The 19,505-nt window shown below is 41.6% G+C and overlaps 1 protein-coding gene across 1 annotated transcript in view; it reads left to right on the top strand.

The window, feature by feature from the left end:
• The first annotated feature begins 631 nt into the window (after positions 1–631).
• Positions 632–19,505, top strand: part of SYNE1 (spectrin repeat containing nuclear envelope protein 1) — a 501,907-nt gene continuing 483,033 nt past the window's right edge. Inside the window, exons 1-2 of the mRNA XM_073337684.2 lie at positions 632–860; positions 11,981–12,271. Of these exons, the coding sequence (XP_073193785.2) occupies positions 12,205–12,271 (67 nt within the window). The 5' untranslated portion in view covers positions 632–860; positions 11,981–12,204. The remainder of the gene's footprint in view (positions 861–11,980; positions 12,272–19,505) is intronic.

Here is a 19,505-nt window from a genome sequence, read left to right as displayed (position 1 = left end):
CCAGGTTGATTACACTTGCAGTTTTGTCCCCAGCTGCGTTCACGATATGAGAGTCTGTGCTTGAAAAAATGTAGGGTTTGGTATACACATTTCCCCCCTTAGCAATAGTGTGCATCGGACCATGGGCTGCGCTTGGACACTGCAAAGCAAATCACAGGGAGCCGAGAGAAGGAGATTGGAGGAGCGCGTGTTGTGAGGGCCAGCCCCTCCTGCTCCCACTAATGGAAACCTCCCCGGGGAGGGAGGGGACAGAGAGAAGGCTGGGGACAAATGACAGCCCAGCCGCTGCCTGGGAAACACTGCAAGGGGGCGGGCTAGCGCGCGCGTGTGTGTGCTGCTGCTGGTGGTGGTGGGGTGTGTGTGTGTGTGTGTGTGTGGGGTATCTGCGCAGGGAAATCCTGCATCGCCTACAGCCACTTCGCCTCTCCCACTCTTACACAGTGCATCCCCGGAGCGATGCACTGCGTGTAGCGGCGGGGCGGGGCCAGAGCCTGGACAGGAGGGACGCAAAGGGGCCACATAGCCCTCCCCCCTCACACACACCTGCTTCCCCATCGCAAGGACGGCGAGAAGCCCGCGGTGGCGGGGGAAGGAGGGGGTCCGGCCGCATGGTTTGACTGCAGGAGGAGGGAGCGGGGAGGAGGGAGAGAGGAGGTGGCCGCTGCTAGGTGCCGCCGCGTGTGTGTACGGACGGAGCGTGTGTCGGATTGTTGCACTCGGTAACCAGGCAGCCGGGGGCTTCCTGTCAGCCCTGCAGGCACAGCCCCGGGACTCGGCGAGGAGGCAGGAGCCCGCGGAGAGCCCAGGGGCCGGGGCACCGGGAGGGCGGCCGCAGAGGAGCGGAGCGCTGCGGGAGAGAGGTACGGGGCTGGCCGGGGAAGCCGGCGGCGGTCGGAGCAAGCCGGCAGCCCGCGCCGCGCCGCGCCGCCCCGCCCGGCAGGCTTGCCCTCCCGAGCATGGGCGCAGGTTGGGTCGCTGCGTCCTGTGTGAAGACGGCTCAGTTTCTACAGTGTCATTTCCGTTAGGGGCAGCCCTCCTTCTGCCTCAGAGCCATGCAGGAACCGGGGACGGCGGCCTGTGGGGTATTGGTGGGGTTAAGAATAATGTATTTGATTCTGAACAGGAAAATATGGGATTGTAATCAAACCCTATGAGGCAGAGCACCCCACCACAGAAACTCTTCTTTGGCCTGAACCAAAACCCAGTGAAATCAGTGACTTTCCATGGACTTCAATGGATTTTATAGATCAGGCCCTTACCCCAGGGAGCGGGTGTGTGTGTGGGGGGGAGGGGGGGATATGCACCAAAGGCTAGGGAACTGAACACACAAATGTTACAATAGCATCCATTCCTGACATACACTACAGAGCAATTATATTTCACCTAGAAACAGTGACTTGTCAGGTTATCACTGTATGTATTTGCCCAGCTTGGGCTGTACAGAATGGTGATGCATTAAGGGCAAGAATATTGCAACAAAAGTTCCAACAAAAATGCACTGGGGTGTGTGTGTCTGTGTCTGTGTGGGTGCGTGTAAAAACTTTGAAGGATACCAGATCTGAAATATTAGCAGTCAAGGGTGTTTCTAGGATTTTGACATTGAGGGGTGATGATTTCTCCTCTAGTGATACTAGTGGTTACAGTATTAATAGTGGGAGAAGTGCTTGGTTGAACTATTCTCAGAGTCTGCTGTTATGGCCCAGATTGTGTGAGCAGATACTCATGAGTTATCCAGTTGATGTCAGTGAGACTACTCCTGTGATTAACTGCACAGCAATGTCAGTAAGGGGCTCATAATCTGTTCCTGTGTGATTTGTGGGGAGGTTGTATGTTGTTTCAGAGTGCCTACCAGAACCTTGCAAGTGCTGAGGCTGTTGTCCAAAAGAAACCCAGAAAGGATGTATTTTTCTGTTGTAGTATTGATGATAATTAATTTTGAGTGCTCTCTGAGCATCATTTTCACAAAGGCTAAGATGTGTTTTAACCCTTCAGGTCTATATAACAAAATGTTGCTAAACTATATTTAAATGTTACTTTCATCTGTCTGGGTGCTATGTTGACTTAATTATGAATAATAGAAATACTTTATTGATTATTGTAGTTAACCTTAAGTGGTAAATTATATGTCACAATGTTTTAAGAGTACAATATTGTAATTTTTGGAGATGTTCACTATTTCTGACAGCAACCACCTGTTCATTATTTTGTGGATATTTGAAACACTCTTTAATAAAATGTCTTAAAGAAAAGAGGAACTGATGTCCAAAAATCAAACAGATCATGCCCAAATGTGAAGTTTGAAAGATTGTCTCTGCTTTCCTGGATTTCTTTTCATTTATGATCTTAATTTTTAATATGTTGTCTTCAGACTGACTAAATCAGTGGCAATTCCATTTTATACCATTCGTTATGAAATACAACTGGATGGACATTAATCACTGATGTGCTCAAAGTCATGTATGATTTGTATTTAAATTAAATCTCCTCTTCTTTTTCTAGCATTTGTTTCCATCTATATAGGGTCATCTCTTCGAGTCCTTCTCCATTCCGGTCTGTCTTGAAGCAGTTCCTTGGAAACTCCGCAGCTAATGAGATCCTTTGGTATAACATTCATCCATCTGGTTTTTGGTCTTCCAATCCTTCACTCTATTTCCTATATTCTTCTGATCTTCTTTTCTCATGTCCAAACCACCTAAGCCTGGATTCCTTCTGCTTTTTTATAATTGGTACCACTTTCACACTTCCCTTAGATTGTTTGTTCTGAATATGGTCCATTCTGGTAACTCCAAGCATCCATCTTAACATTTTCATTTCCATTGTACTTCAGATCTACTCCTGGCTCTTCCTTGGTGCCTAGCATTCAGAGCCATACAAAAGTGCAGGCTTAATTACTGTCTTATAGGGTCTTGCTTTTCAATTTGATAGGCATTTTCCTATTGCAGATCACTCCACGCACTTCTCTCCATTTAGTCCATGCCTTTCCTGTTCTACATATAAGTTCATTGTTGAGTACACCATTATCCTGTCAAACTTAGGTACTTGAATTTCTGTACCTCTGGGTTGTGATTGGCTCCCCCAGACTTAGTCTCATTGTCTTTCTGAAATGCATCGTCAAATCTGTAGATCATATACTCTGTTTTGTGTCACTGATTTCCATGCCATTTCTTTCAAATAGATACCCATCTCTCTAAATCTTCTAGCACTCCCTCTTTGCTCTCCCCCACGAGCACTGCATCTTCTGCAGAAGGCATACACCTGAGAGCTACTTTCGCTGCTTGTTTTCTGTAAATCAAGCACCAACATGAACAGAAAGGGGTGTGATGCTGAGCCTTTATGCACTCCAACTCTTACAAGAAATTGCTGGGTTTCTCTATGTGGCCTCCTAACGGTGGTAACAGCACTTTTGTACATGTTGTGGATGACTCTAATATAGCCTTCAAGTATCTTTCATTCTCAGACGCTACCATATGATTTCTCTGACAACGGGGTCATCAGCTGTCTGAAGATCGATAAATACTATGTCCAAGGTTTTCCCCTTTTGCTTGTGGAAAAATATAGGGAAATCTTAATGCAGCAATAACATCTGTTGTTGACTTGCCTGGAACGAATCCAAACTGATTGTCACTGACCTTTTGCTTTTCTTCATAGTCTCTTATCAATAACTTTCTCTGAAATCTTCATCCTGTGGCTCATAAGTTTAATGCCAAGGTAGTTACACTTCTTGTATGTCTCTTTTTCTCTTAGAGCACATCAGTACCAGTATTTTTCTCAGGCATTAGCTGTCTTCTCAATCCTCACAATGGAATTAAACAGTTGTGTCAATATGTTCACACCTATTTGACCCAGGCACTTCCATATTTCTGCTGCTAAGCCATTGGGGCTGAGAGCTTTCTTATTTTTGCTTGTTGGTTCTGCAGCTTCTCCTAGGACTGGTGCCAGCAGACTGTGGTCTGGTTTCATCGTGCAGCATGGTTCTCTTGGAGTCTCCTCATTCATAAACATTTCAAAGTAATTTCTCCCCTCTTCCTTAATCTGGTTCTCATTGATCAATGTATTTGCACTTTCAGTGTAATTATTTTGATCTCACCAATGTCTTTAGTTTTCTTGTAGGTCTTCACCAGTTTATATATTTCCTTCTCACCCTCCTATGTTTCAAGACAGTCATATAAGCCTTCCATGGCTTTAGCCGTAGCGACTGCCACCTCTTTTGACTTCTTTATACTGCTGAAAATCTGGCTGTTGGAGCATTGCTTGCCAAAGTTAAAAATGCTTGTTCTTTTTCTCCACAACCTCTCAAACTTAGTCATTCCACCATCAGATGTGATGGGGGTGGGTGGGGGGAAGGAGGAAGGCTCTTGCTTTTGTTTCATCAAGCAGACTCTTTCCACATTCTGGAATTTTGCTTGCAGTATGCTTCCGTCATTGATTTGCATTTTCTCTTAACTCTTCTAAATAGATCTCCAACATGTTCATTTTAAACCCCTTGTTAACTTCATTAAGCTTCCAGTGCTTCGTTTTCTTTATTGCTTTGGACCATTTTCTTCACATATTCACTATGTACCCATAGTCAAGAACTAGCATTCTATATTGAGTTGCACTGCTTTCCCCTGGGATGATCTTACAGTTTTTTGATGTTCTTCAGATTAGATTACTCCCTGATAAACCATCTACTACCTCCTACTACTGTTCTGATCCAGTGTTCTTCCTTCTTAGCAAAGATTGTATTGACTACTAAATTATATGTCTGCGTGTACTGTAAGATAGTTTCTCCTTCCTTGTTTCTATGTCCAGACCCATGGCTGCCATGCTACCTTTTAGAAGCATTTACTGTCGCTCTCCATGTAGACATTAAGATTTATCAGTGGAGTCACTCTTTCATTCTTTATAATTTTTTGTACAACAGTGTCCATTTCCCCCCAGAAATTCTCTTTTTCTTGTTCCTCCCATCCTACTTGGGGTTATGCACATGCAACATTTAGGGGGATGTTTTCAAGAGCTAACATAATGAAAATTATCCTGTGACTTATCCTATCCACAACCACTGCACATTCCCACATCACTTTGTCTAAAGCTCCATTTATCTTATTCAAAATTCCATAGTATAATGGCTAATAGCCTTCCCCAGTACCTCTTCTCTTCGCTCCCTTCCATTTGGTCTCTTGAATGCAGGCAATCCATACTTTCCTTTTCATCACCAGCTCTGCACATTTTCCAGTTAATAAATTAATTGTTTTAATAAATGGTAGTTGTACTTCAGACTGTTACAATTTAAATAGACTGTACTCAAGAGTTTTCATAATCATGAATATACATCAGGATGGGGTATTTATTTTAGTTTATTAAAATTTGAGCTTGACTCATTAAAGGATACTTCACTAGGACTAGTTCCCTTTCTAGCATAAATTGCTACAGCCCATTGACTTCAGTGGAGTTATGCTGAGTTACATTAGTATTGGCACCTAGTGTCAAAGAAAACCCCTACTATGAATGTTCTTTCTTTTGAACAGGAAAGGGAGTCTTTATCACTATAGGCCACGTGCCCCTTTTTGCTTGGAAGTCTCAGGACTGATCAAGAATTTTAGTGTTTTTCTGTCTGAGTAGAACAGTTAAGAGTTAAAGTTGCGGAAAGGTAAGTCTTCACTTCTCGCTGGAGGGAAAATTTCCAGCTTGAGTAGACATACCCATGCTACCTCTGATTGAGCTAGTGTGCTAAAAATAAAAGAGTAGCCATGGCGCAAGCTGTGGGAGGGGCTAGCAGCCTGAGTACATACCCATCCGAGAAGGTAGGCACCTTAGTGTTATTATATTTTTCCTGGCTTCACAGAAAATATAAAAAGCAAATTCACGTTTTAGATCTCCTTCCTACAAATGTTTATACAGGTGCCTAACTTGAAACAATGCACTGAAATTAGTGGGACTGTTCAGACACTTAAAGTTAAGCACATCCCTGTATGCTTGCAGGACTAGAGCCTCGCTGACCATTTTACAGTCTGCAGAGTAAGGTAGAGGGCATTTGTATGATGAATATACCATATTCTAAAATGCCAAACATTCAGCTTACGTTAAATATGACCTCTCACCCCAGACCCTCCATATGTTCAATTTATAAGCCCTCAACATTATGTTTTAAAGTGCAAAAGCATGCAGAAATATAACTGCCAGAACAAGAAGCATCTGAAGCTCCAGAGTGGGTACTTCACTTGCTTTTTCAGGGAAAAAAACCTGACCATTTACCAATATTAATTCTTTCAGTTTTGGAGTGGAGACATTTACAATATCTTAGAACCCAGCGTCCTGTTTGAATGTCTCTATATAGCGTCCTTTTTGAAAGGTCAGCATTTACATCTTCCTTCATCTTCTTTTTCCGAAAGCAATCCCTGATGTAGAAAAAAGGAAGTACAAAGTGACAGGGATGGGAGTTGGGAACAGCAGTATCTGAACACTTTCCAGTGCCAAACTGATGTTTTTTCCATGATCTTATGTGGTGTATGTTTAAGAGCCAGCAGATTTTGGGAGAGCAGCAGCGCACATAAGCTGGTTGTATTGTACAATGCATTTGCGAACAAGTACAGATTTGCAATTTAAATGTGGTCCAATAGCGATTTCTTTCTTTTATTCACAAGATTAAAAACCAAATGGTATCTCTGCTTGAAACACTGTTATACTATTGCTTTTCAGGTTTAAATTTTCTCCTTGAAACAGACTTAGTACAGTGTAGTTGCTACAGCTGTAGCTGAGCGCTTTGGGCTATATAAGAGCATATTTGGCTGCTTTATTAAACTTTCTTCCCGAGGGAGCATAATTTAAGATATTGGCACGGGACTGGAGGCCAGGACCTCCTGAGTTGTAATCCCAAGTGTATCCTTGTCAACACACAAAACTAACACCAGTTTAACCAAAACCAGTTTTTAAATCATTTTAATAAAGCCCTGTGTGGACATTTTAAATCTGTTTGCACCAGGCATATATCTTGTTAGCTTAAGTCAGCTATTGACTGTTGTTTACACATTCTGATGACTAGTGGCCAGATCCAATGACCAGTAGCTGAGCACTACGAACATTGTGATACACAGCACATGATTAGTAATATCAAAATAATAATAAAAAACAAGACTTTCTTTTTTTAGTTAAGTGTTCATCCTGTCATTTGCATATTTCTGCTATTCCCTTCCTCTTTCTGCTAGACTGTAACATAACTATGAATTTGTATTCTGTTGGGTTAGTAACCCTCTACCAAATGGATTTATTATTACTAACAATAATTGTAATTCACAGTGCACTACATACTATAAATACTATAAAGATATTTTTGTATGCTTTTATGGATGTAAGCATTTTTCTCTTCCAATATAAACATAATAATAACAAAAGGTACTTTTTACTTCTATGGTTTCTCTTATCTAAGGCCCTGGAAGCATTTTTACAAACATGAATGAATTAAGCCATCTACCAACAATTTTTAAAAATTAATTGAGGCCTAAGAAGGCAGCAGGATCAATTTATAGGCGGGCCAAAGATTGCTCATTTGAAAGGGGCGGAAATTTCTTGAATGCTCTCCTTAAATAGTGTGTGAATTAGTGTGAAATGGTACACATGTAAAAGAGCAAACACTACAGCTTCTCAAAATATAGTTTTTTTGACCAAAAGACAGACACGTATTTTGCTGTTTCCCATTTTTCAACCAGGAAACACCTTTTCTGTCATCAACGAGAGTGTTAGATTGGATACTGAAATTAAGTATAGCGTGCAGAAGATTCTGCGTGGTTTTTTAAGACTATCACATATTCATTAGTTATCACATGTTTTATAACTCTAAAGAATAGAAGAATGAGATACCACGAGATCTCCTAGTGCTTGGTCCAGGTCTACCAATAAACGGAAACTTGTTTATTTTCATTCAGTGGCCTGTTTTTAAGTACAGCTAACATGTTTCTAAGTGTTGTGAAATAATTTAGGCCTTCTCATGAAAAAGGTAACATGAGAGATTTGGTACTAGTGTTCTCTACATGAGATAAGATTTCCCTTTTCTTACATTTGCAGAAAAAGTAACACATTCTACAGAGTTTAAAACCAGTGCCATGCAAGAGCCGATTTCTGTTCTTGGGTTGACATGCACAACTGCCATTGACTTTACTGGGGTTTGTGCTTTTATCTGAGGGCAGAAATTGACTATTCATCTTTTATTTTTATTTTAAAATCACAATGGGCCACACATGTGCCCAGGCAGATGACAATTATGTCTTTAAATGAGATGAACGTTTATTACACTGTTAAGTATACTTGTTCATTTTTATCTCATATCCTTAGTCTCTGTACAGTAGAACCTCAGAGTTATGAACACCAGAGTTACAAACTGATCAGTCAACCACGCACCTCATTTGGAACTGGAAGTATGCAATCAGGCAGCAGCAGAGCCAAAAAATACCCCAAAGCAAATACAATACAGTACTGTGTTAAACATAAACTACTAAAAAAATAAAGGGAAAGATTAAAATAAAAGATTTGACAAGGTAAGGAAACTGTTTCTGAGCTTGTTTAATTTAAATTAGGATAGTTAAGACAGCATTTTTCTTCTGCATAGTAAAGTTTCAAAGCTGTATTAAATCAATATTCAGTTGTAAACTTTTGAAAAAACAACCATAACATTTTGTTCAAAGTTATGAACAATCTCCATTTGTCAGGTGTTCGTAAGTGTGAGGTTCTACTGTATATCTCTGTCAACAAGTAAATGTAATTAATAATATGGCATAACAATAATAATGTAACAAAAATAAGGCTTTAGTCACCTGTAGAATGCTAAAACCTTGAGCAGCTTGCAGACTACTGGGTACTTCAGTCTAAGTTTTATAGAAATGCTTGTATTTAGAGCTAATTTTCTAAAGCATTGCTGTTTTAAGTCATGCAATTGCCATTAAAGACAAGGACTCCAAATAGTTACAAATCTATGCATGTTTTGAAAATGTATTCTTTCAAGTTTTTAATACGTATGGCTGATACACAATGGGAAAACCTGCTAGTTTTTTATAATGAAATGTTTTTCCGTAAGTGCTGTAAATATGTTTAGTGAATGGAATTTTAATAGTATTTGCAACTCTAAAGAGTAAAACATTGTTAGAACAACAAACAGATCTTATGCCTTGAGATATAAACTGATTGCCTGTGGGAGGTGAGGAAAAAATATACTCCCCATTACACTGCAAAACTATGTGCATTTTGGGTTTTGTTTTTTATCTTCCTTTGAAGCATCAGGTGATAGCCACTACTGGAGACAGGATACTAGACTACAAAGAATGTTCCTTTAATCTGTGTTGGTAATGCCTACTATATGTTCCTATGGTTCTTTCTGGTTGATGAGGTGACTGTGGTGATGCTGTTGTTTCCGTGTCTAATACCGTTTTCTTTCCCCATCTGTTGCAGGTTAGTTCCCCCTCTTTATATTAGAATCACTTCCCACTGCTTACAAAGGAGCTTTCAAATTATGATTTAGGGCCATGAATTCTCACTACACAGCACTCACTCTTTATTCTCAGCAAGATAATTTATTAATTGCTACAGTCCCATTTATAAAGGTGAACTGGCTCAACCTGTACATTTTATGCAGAGAAAACAGTATGTGTAAGGGAAATCTAAATATATATGCACTGCACCATAGTCTAGATTATTTTACATTGGAATTGGAATTTACTAAGGAGTAAGTATCTTCCTCAACTGGTCTAAACCAACATTAACTTCATTGGTGCTTCACCGATTTATACCAGCTGAGGATCTAGGTCCACGTGTTTTGAGTGGGTTAATAAATGATCATCCAGACCCAGTTCATACAAGTATTTTAAGAAAATAATATTTTTATTGCATCAGTAGGGAAAAAGAACTCTGTTGTTGACAACAAAACTAAGGCTAGTTCTTTTGAAAAATAAAAATACAGTGTATTCAATTGATGTGGCTGTCTTTGGACCACTCATTGAATAAGCTGATACACTGCACATATAGATACTCAAAGTTAATCATTAAGAGGGCTGAATAATTCTGTGCATCCTTGACTCAGTTTGGTGGACTAGGTTCACTGCAACTGGAGGAGAGAGCTGCAAATTGCAACTATTTTCACCAGCACAATCCACTGTACTTCAAAGAGGATTTAACTTTTTGGGGGAGGGCAAGCACTGTTTCCATTGCCAAACTACCTTGTGGGTTTTGTTAGAGAAAGGTAGCTTTAATTTTTGTAAGGAGCACCAGAATGGGCTCTGCCACAGTGTGTGACCTGAATTGATACATCCCAGAATTGCTCTGGCCATGCTTCTCTCTGGCCAGAACCATCCACTGATCAACACCAGCATTTGACTATTTGCTGTAAGAGACAATGATACATGTGGTACAGGTGCAGCTGTCAGGGTATTACTTATGTTTGTAGTTGGAGAGTAGACAGTCGGGCGGTGTTTTTAATACTGTGTCAGCTAGCCCTGCACAGGAGCACCTCCAGCTGCATGCAATAAAAAATGCCTGCACCTTGTCTAAATTATTGTTCAAAATGTTAGCAAATCTGTTCCAGCTGAACCCATGGTTCACACTTCCTTAGTGTTGGTACAGATATAACATACAGATAGTGCTGCAGAGCCTGATTATCCTCTCACTGAAACAGGTGCAATCAGAAACAATGCCACTGAAGTCAGTGGACTCACACTGATGTAAAACTGTTAGGATTAAGAGGAGAATTAGACCTGCAGAATCATACACTCTTTGGTATGAGATTTTGAGCACAGCACTGTGAATAGGAACAATGGGCTGGATCTTGACTCCCTGCTCTGTCTACTTTGTACTGCTCTGGCAGTGCAAAGAGGACCAAGAATTGCCTAAAATGGCAGACCGGGATTCCCTGGACATAAGGGTGTAGGGAGTATTTCAAGGGCAGAAGGGGACATGATGAGGGTGGAACTGGAGCATGATGTGCTTTTACAATCCTCAGATAGTGGTGCAGACCCTGCAGGAACATTCTAGACTGCCTACCGTAGAACAGTCTAACGGCTGCTCTCTGTTAGGGCAGTGGGCATTTTGGCTCCAGGATCAGGGGAGTACAAAAAAGTGTACTACAGCTACTTTTCCCACCCCCTCCCAGGCCCTGTGTCAAGTGCAGTTCAGCTGTGTCGGGGGGAGGGAGGGCGCTGGCCCTGTGTATGCACTATGCATAAAACAAGGTAGAAAGGAATGTTCTAGGTCTGTATCCACTCATTTCTCTTCCACTGAGGAGCTAACCCCCCTGGAAGTCCAATTTTTTCTTGCTGTTCAGAAGTCAGGATATTGTTTTACGGTAGCATTTTGGAGGCCTAAGGTGCTGCTGTAACAGGGCAGTTTTACACTGATGTAACTCCATTGATTTCAGTAGAGTTACACTAGCATAAAACTTGAGTAACAGTGGTGAATTAAGGACCTGTAATGTTAATTACACTTTAAATGTTATGCCAAGTGACCAAAAAAGCAACTTTACTGTACACTACGACTGTGATTAAAAAAATATAATAGGCAAAGTGAGACATTTCAGATTATGGACAGTAACCTAGTAGAACTAGGGATTAACATTTTATCCTGATCAAAAAGTTATTACCTGTTCTTTTTTAATGCAATGAAATATAGTGATAGTTTTAAACTATTTCAGTTTTACCAGGGACTTTATATTTCTTCCTTTAGATGCAATATTATTTTAATATTTGATGTACCGTAGCCTTCTGAAACAGCATACTCAATCCTGTCATAAAAAGTATCAATGTCTGGCATGTTTTCAGTTGACTTTAATCATTTGTTTGTGTACTTTCAGTTGAAGTAGTGCTTGCCAACCAGGCTTTCAGCATTAATTGTGTCTCTGGCTTGAGCAATACAATATATGCCATGCATGCCACTCTTTGTGTTAGAATAGCTAATAAGATTATGGGTCTTAGTTTTACAGGAACTGGTGCAGGTTTCTCTAAAGCCCACATCTTTCTTTTTTCAGGCTTCTGAGGTCTGATGAAGGAAGGACAGTGCTGTAGCACAATCATTGCAAGCGAGTACTGTGCTTTCATTGGGGAAGAGGCTGCTGTGACTCATCATAGGCATGCTGTGCTCAAGCTAAGTGACGTTTTCTAAAAGGAAGTAGTCCAAACTCTCTATCCTGTTGAGGTCTGTGGCTTGGTGTGGAGATTCTGTCACTGAAAGCATTCTTGCTGCAAAGAGACCATGGCCTCCTCCAGGCTAGTGGGGAGATCGCCCAGGCATATTGCCGATGTTATGCAAAGGCTTCAAGGTAAGTGACTGATTCTGAATGGTTATATCTGTCATCTGTTCATATAGATAACAAATACAATACTTTTTGAAGCCAGGAAAGCATTTTAAAATTATTTATACATTTCAAAAACCTACTGTTCTAAACTAATCTATAGGAAAACGTTTGCTTATGATGTGTTTGCAGATTTCTGGTTGTTTCCTCTAGTATTACATTATTAATGATGTTTAAAAGCATATGGCATTATGCAGGGCAGTAGATTGGCAGTCCAGACATCAGGGTTCTATTTCTGGCTTTGCCCCTGACCTGCTCTGCTCAAAGTCAGTTCACCTGTCTGTACCTCAGTTTCCCCATATGTAAATTGGTGATAAAGACACTTACTTTCCTTCTCTGCGTTGAGCACTACAGATGAACTGGGTATTGTTAACTCTCATTAACATTAATGTTTCAGGATCAAACCCTAATTTTGCAGTTCCTCAACACACAAAAATTCCATGGACTTCAAGAGTTCAGTGCATAGAATCATCTATGCTTTCTACATCTTGAAGCTTCCTTTGTTCTCCTGTCCTTTTCCTCCCATTTCTGTGTATACAGTCATGGTGGCATGTCTAACCTTAGTCCGCCTGTCAAAAAATGGGACAATCAGTTAGTGTTGTGGGTGTTTACAGGCAGCTTTTCCCAGAAGTGATGGGCAGCATGAAAAAAAAAACAATAAAGGTGTTGTTTGAAGGTTTAGCAAGTGAAGGGACCTTGGAGCTGAGTAGTGGTTAATGCAATGTAGTGCATCATTCAGATGATGTCATGGTATCTCCTCGCACTGAGGATACCTCTCCAGGGGAGACAGCCCCAGGTATTAGGAAGAGACAGGTAATATTAATGGGGGACTTGATCATTAGAAATATAAAGAGGTGGGTTTGTGATGATTGGGAGAACTACATAGTGAATTGCGTGCTGGGTGCAAAGATTGCAGATCGCTCGAGATATCTAGAAAGGCTTATGTACAGTGCTGGGGAGGAGCTGGTGGTCATGATATAGGTAAGGACCAACGACACAGGGAAAGGTAAGAGAGACATCCCGGAGGCCAAATTTAGGCTTCTAGGTAAGAGACTAATATCCAGGATCTCCAAGGTAGCAATCTCTGAAATGCTTCTTGTTCCAAGCGAAGGGCCAGATAGACAGGCAGAAGTGCGGAGTCTTAATGTATGAGTGAGACAGTGGTGTTGGGAGGAAGATTTAGGTTTATCAGGAACTGGGGAACCTTTTGGGAAAGAGGGAGTCTATGCAGGAAGGATGGGCTCCACCTAAACCAAAATGGAACCAGATTGCTGGCATGTAAAATTGAAAAGGTCATAGAACAGTTTTTAAACTAAGGGTTGGGGGAAAGCTGACAGGTGTAGAGGAGCACACAGTTTGGATGGAAACATCTCTTAGGGGAGGATTTATTAAAGAGGATTCTCTATATCAGGGGTGGGCAAACTTTTTGGCCTGAGGGCCGCATTGGATTTCGGAAATTGTATGGAGGCCGGTTAGGGGAAGGGGTTGTGGCCTGGCTCCCACCTCCTATCCACCCCCCACAGGACTCCTGCCCCATCCAACCCGCCCTGTTCCCTGACGGCCCCCCTGGGACCCATGTCCCATCCACCCCCCCACTTCCGGACCCCTGCCCCTAACTGCCCCCTGCCACCCCATCCAACCCCCACTCTCCTTCCTGCCTGCGCCCCCGGGACCCCTGCCTCATCCAACCACCCCTTCTCCCTGTCCCCTGACTGTACAAGACTGAAACCAGACACGGAGTTGCTTATGAATTTTTAGTCATCAGCATAACCTTTATAAATCATTTTCTAACTTCCTTGCTTTTCAAATGAAAAGACTGATATTGTGAGGATTTGGCTTCCGCTGCAGTAGTTAAATAAATATTTTACCTTTGGCGAGATTGATAGTAGTTGGAGCATAAGCCTTTTATGGGTTGTGGTCCTGCATTATTGATGAGCGGACAATCTGCTGTGCAGCTCCCTTTAGCTCTTACAAAGTACAGCTCTCCTATCTCTGTCCTTGTAATCAATTAAATACAACCATGTGAGAACAGACAGGAATGTAGAGGATTGCAGAGCTATGGGCATGGCATAATTGCACTGAATCCCAGGGCCTGCTCCTGCCACGTGCTAAGCACTTTTTTCCCACTGAAAGTGGAGTTGGGGATGCTCAGCAGCTAATAGGAAAAGCCTTGGCTAGGGGACTAGTGCAGAGCCACCACTCTGCCCGCTGCACCGGCTGTACGTCTTCTGTTCCTGCCCTGATGTTGGAGTAGGATGGTGCTTTTCCTTGGCATGGCCAAACTGTGCTGCAAGCTGGTGATGCTGGGCCACTGGAAGGGCCCTTGGAATGACTGGGATTGGGTGACGGGACAGAAAGGTGATGGAAATCCATCTGTGTTCTTTGCCGCTGTGTACTGAGTTTGCTCAGATTCACTTGACGACCTGCCCATAGATGTTTGGGGAAAAAATATTTACTAGTAGGTATCCTTACGTCTAACTTTTGAAATACCTAAAGTAGATATTGTATGTGGATCGAATTACTAATGATCACCCCAGGAAACTTCAGTTGCTGTTATAAAGAGGACGTGATCTGTTGTTCTCCATGCCCACTGAAGGTAGAATAAGAAATAATGGGCTTAATCTGCAGCAAGGGAGATTTAGGCTACACATTAGAAAATCTTTCTAACTATAAGGGTTGTTAAACACTGGAATAGGCTTCCAAGGGAGGTTGTGGAATTCCCATCATTGGTCATTTTTAAGTATGGGTTGGGCAGGGATGGTCTAGGTTTATTTGGTTGTGCCTAAGTGCTGGGGGCCTGGACTAGAAGAGTTCTCGAGGTCCCTTCCAGCCCTACATTTCTGTGATTCTGTGATTACAGTAGTGCTCAGATCCTCAATCAAGATTGGGACCCTGTTTTCCTGGATGCTATACCAGGATGAATAATACTCATGACATTAGTTCCATTGGTGTCATTGTGATTACTCATGGGAGCAAATGTTAAACATGTAAGGGCCACAATATTAGGCCCAGAATAAGTGCGAGTTTTCCCAGGAATGCAAGAATTCATGTATTCCTCTCCAAAGGAATTATAGCTATTGAGAGATTCAAGATTTTTTAGAGACTTGTAATTGCTGTAAAAATCAAAATATAACCTTCCAAAGATAAAGCTGACAGGTGCAGATTCTAGTGCCTTACGTCTTTGTACTCTTAAGACTGGCATGAGTGTAATTTTGTTCTTTCCTCTAATAATACGCTCATACAGTTAAAGCTGTGTGGTCATGCTTGTGACAATTGTCAGGTAACTCCCATGCAGTCCTGTTACACAAATGACATTGGGTCAGTTCTCCTTGACCTTGTCACTCTTATATGCTGACTTTTTCTTGCCTGTAAAATGATATCAAAGAGTCAATATGTCATACTACTATTGCAGGTTTTTTTCTCCTTCCCTTTCCTCCCCCTTCCTCTAAATTTGTCATTTGTAAAAGCCTTTCTCTGCCAGGTTGGGAGGAAGGAATTGTTTTGGATGGTATTATATTCACTGAATTTTTTCTATAGTATCACAAGTGCATTTTATAATTGTAAAAGTTAAAGCTAACACAAAAGCACACTGTAATGAGATTGATTTTAAAAACAGCAAATAGAGCTGATAACTTCAGAATGTCTGGGTAGTAAAAATTCCACTCAGAAGTTTTCTTTATTTTAGCTGACTATAATAAAATAAATTATAATAGTACTTAGCACTTACACAGTACTCTGAAACGTCAGTGTTCTGTACAACATTTGTTTGTGTTTGATTCACCAGGGAGGGCATTCGCTCCAGGGAGTGGATAGACTGTATTTCCACCACTGACCTCCTTGGGGTTAGTATCACAGGAAGATAGCTTTGACTTATAGTCAACTCCATAGGACCCCGCCCAAAGGGGATGCACTGAATCAGGCACTTATAGGCACTGTGACTGTGTCCCTCCTAGTCTGAATGGAACTGGGTGTGTTGTGCTGCTGCAGACTCCCTCCAGGTTCCCTCCCTCCCTCTGATTCCAGAGACCTTCCACCTGGCTTTGGAAAGAATGCCGTACCATCATTCAGCAGGGCAGGCAGCAGTGGGAAGAGGAGAGCCAGTGGACTCCAGGTTTGAAGAGAGCCCATTAACTACTGTAACACACACAATAGCCCTGACTGATTTCAGAGACTCAGGAACCAGTTGGCTAAAGGCCCAATAATGATGCTATTTCAGATTACATAACCCTGGATAGGTTCTGTTTTTGTAAGTGGTAGTGACTTCCTTCTGCTAATGCTATCAAAGACAGTGTATTCTTCCTCTGTATATGCTTCCTTCCTTCTCCCCGTCTCACCCTCATTTCTATCTCTTCTTTCTCTTTCTTTCCAATTTTTCTTCTTTCCTTCGCATAAAGAGGGAGCGTCAGTCATAGATCAGCTACCAGAGTCGTCTCCTCATACTGCTGCCCACTCTGCCTCCAACAATCTTCCTGCTTTTGCTGTTTTCCTTCTCTGAAGGCAATGGAACTAAGTCTTGAAGTTAAGCACGTGCTTAAGTGCTTTGCTGAATAGGGGCCAGAGTGCTGAGCATCTTGCCCAATTGAATCTTTATGATTGTTATTTATTATATGTATTACTTTAGCACCTAGGGACTAATATAGGCACTGTGCCAGGTGTTGTAGAAACACAACAAAAAGATGGACCATGGGCTTAGTCCCTAATCACATTTGCTTCCCACCCACCCTCCTTGCATGGCTGCCTTTCCTCCCAATCCCTGATACTTGCTGTTTCCAAATTTTCCTTCTGGTGCCTTCTCTTTGTGGACTCTTCTTCCCTAAAATTTCCCAGTTGGATTCCAGGGATTGTTTGTGAAGTACAACAGTTACTGTGTTAATTTATTTTTCCTCCTTAACTTGGCTGGAAGACTCATTCAGTTAACTCATTACCCACTGGAACTGGGTTAAAGGGAAATGTAATCAATAGCATTCCCTTACAGTATCTCTCATATAGAAGGACCAGGAAGAATTAAAAGATTTGTATTAGTGAAGTAAGAAGAAGCAAGTCCAAATGATGATTTGCAAATGTTTCTGCAAAATTTGAATGTTGACAGCTGATATGTTGCTTAGCAGGAAATTGATTTGTTATAATGTGAGAGAGATATAGGTGAGAAATACTCAAGAGAAAATGTTTGGAAACTAAGATGTGTGAGGAAAGGATAAGAGAGCTGGACATGTTCAATACAGAGAAAAAGAGACTGGGGAGACTCGATAACTGTTTAGGACAAAATAGAAGAGGAGAAAAAAGGCTAGTTGTTTTAATTTTTTAATGGACAAGCTAAAATGTAAAAGGTTTAAGCTGCAGCCAGGGAGATCCAGGTTAAATATTAGTTAAAACTGCACAAGTGGAGCTGCCAAAGCTGGTTGTGAAATTGTCATTGCTCGATATATTTAAGGCTTGACTAGACACCGTCTATTAGTGGTGACTGAATATACTGCAATCAGTCCTGTGGTGGTGCAAGGATATGGAATAAGAGACCCATTAGAGTTCCCTTCCAACGCAGGTGATCCAGTAAAGATATGATGAGGTAATCTACTATTTTGCTAAAACCCTGACATAGCATTGTCCTGAATCATCTTTAGGAGCTACAGAAACTTATTGAAAAGGATATCAAGAAAAAGTGGCATGAATTAGTCCTAAAAAACCCCAAAAACATGCGCTGGTTGTTCTGTGTGATGTTGTATTGCAATGTTTTGCAATATGGATCAACAAAAATAGTTCAGTATAAAGGACCATATGCTGTCCTTGATCCACAGTATATCACTTTATATGACGCTTTGTGTTCATTTGTATGCTCTCCTCAGGAGAAGTTGTGTGTGAGGGCACTAGGTGGGATGAAGCATTCATTTTAGTGCAGTGAAATTAAAGGGGGAGTGTAGAGTGGAGAATGTACTTACTGAGTTTTTGTTCATTAATTCACTCTTTTTTTATTTTATTTTATTTTTTATTTTATTTTAAAGGATTTGTTTGCAAATCCTTCTGAGCAGTTTTAAAAATACAATTTCTTTTCCTACTGATTTTGCCATTTTCATTTATCCTTTCTTATTTCTTTTCATCCCAGAATGAATTGCTGTGCACAGACCAAGAAGCTCCTATTTAGTTTTCTTCCTCGCTTCTTCCCCACACTTACTGATAATGTTAGCACAGTTCTCAAACAAGGGTTGGCTAGTTAACTTCTGCTCTTCCTTCTGGCTGTCTGTCGAGTACAAAGCACTAGAACAGGGGTGGCCAACTTGAGCCTGAGAAGGAGCCAGAATTTACCAAGGAGTAAGAATTTGCCAAAGAGCCACAGTAATACGTCAGCAGCCCCCCATCAGCTCCCCCGTCCCTGCTCCCAGCGCCTCCAGCCCACTGGCTGCCCTGCTGATCAACCCCTCCCGCTCCCTCCCTGCATCTCCCGATCAGCTGTTTCCTGGAGTGCAGGAGGCTTGGAGGGGAGAGGGAAGAGCAGGCACGGCAGGCTCAGGGGAGGGGGTGGGAAGGGGTGGAGTGGGGGCAGGGCCTGTGGCAGAGCCAGGGGTTAAGCAGTGAGCACCCCTCTGCACATTGGAAAGTTGGGCGCCGGTAGCTCCAGCCCCGGAGTCGGTGCCTATACAAGGAGCCGCATATTAACTTCTGAAGAGCCGCATGTGGTTCAGGAGCCACAGGTTGGCCACCCCTGCACTAGAGGGACTACAGAAAGTGTAATGTAAGAAAAAATATACTCCTCTATTGAGCAATGGATTTTAAAAAGTTATTATCTGAGAACCTACTGCTTCAGATTATAAAACTGTTGGGGTAAATTCTATTTTCCATGGCAGAAAATGATTAAAATTCCACCGTACCACTGGTTTGGCTCATTCTTGGGGAAGTAGTTTGTAAGTGACCGCAGTTCTCCTATTGAAAAATGAAAATACAGAGTGACCATTTATCTTACACAGTTACTTTGAAAGGTATGTCCAGTACACTATGCTTATTATGGACAAGAACTAACACAAGTCTCAGAATATATATGATATTTAAGACATTAAACATTGCCATAAGACAGTCAGTCATTTTTGCTGACAAAATCGAAGGGGCTGATATTTTGGGACTTCTAAGTGTGAAAAGAAAAGTGTCAGCTATGAAGATAGCTGTGAGGGTGTAACCTTAACAATGAGTTGTTTTAAGTTGGTCCCATGTCCAC

This window comes from Lepidochelys kempii, chromosome 3 (genome assembly GCF_965140285.1).
Source record: "Lepidochelys kempii isolate rLepKem1 chromosome 3, rLepKem1.hap1, whole genome shotgun sequence".
In the NCBI taxonomy this organism is placed as follows: Eukaryota; Metazoa; Chordata; order Testudines; family Cheloniidae; genus Lepidochelys; species Lepidochelys kempii.
This window is presented reverse-complemented; position numbering and strand designations above follow the sequence as displayed.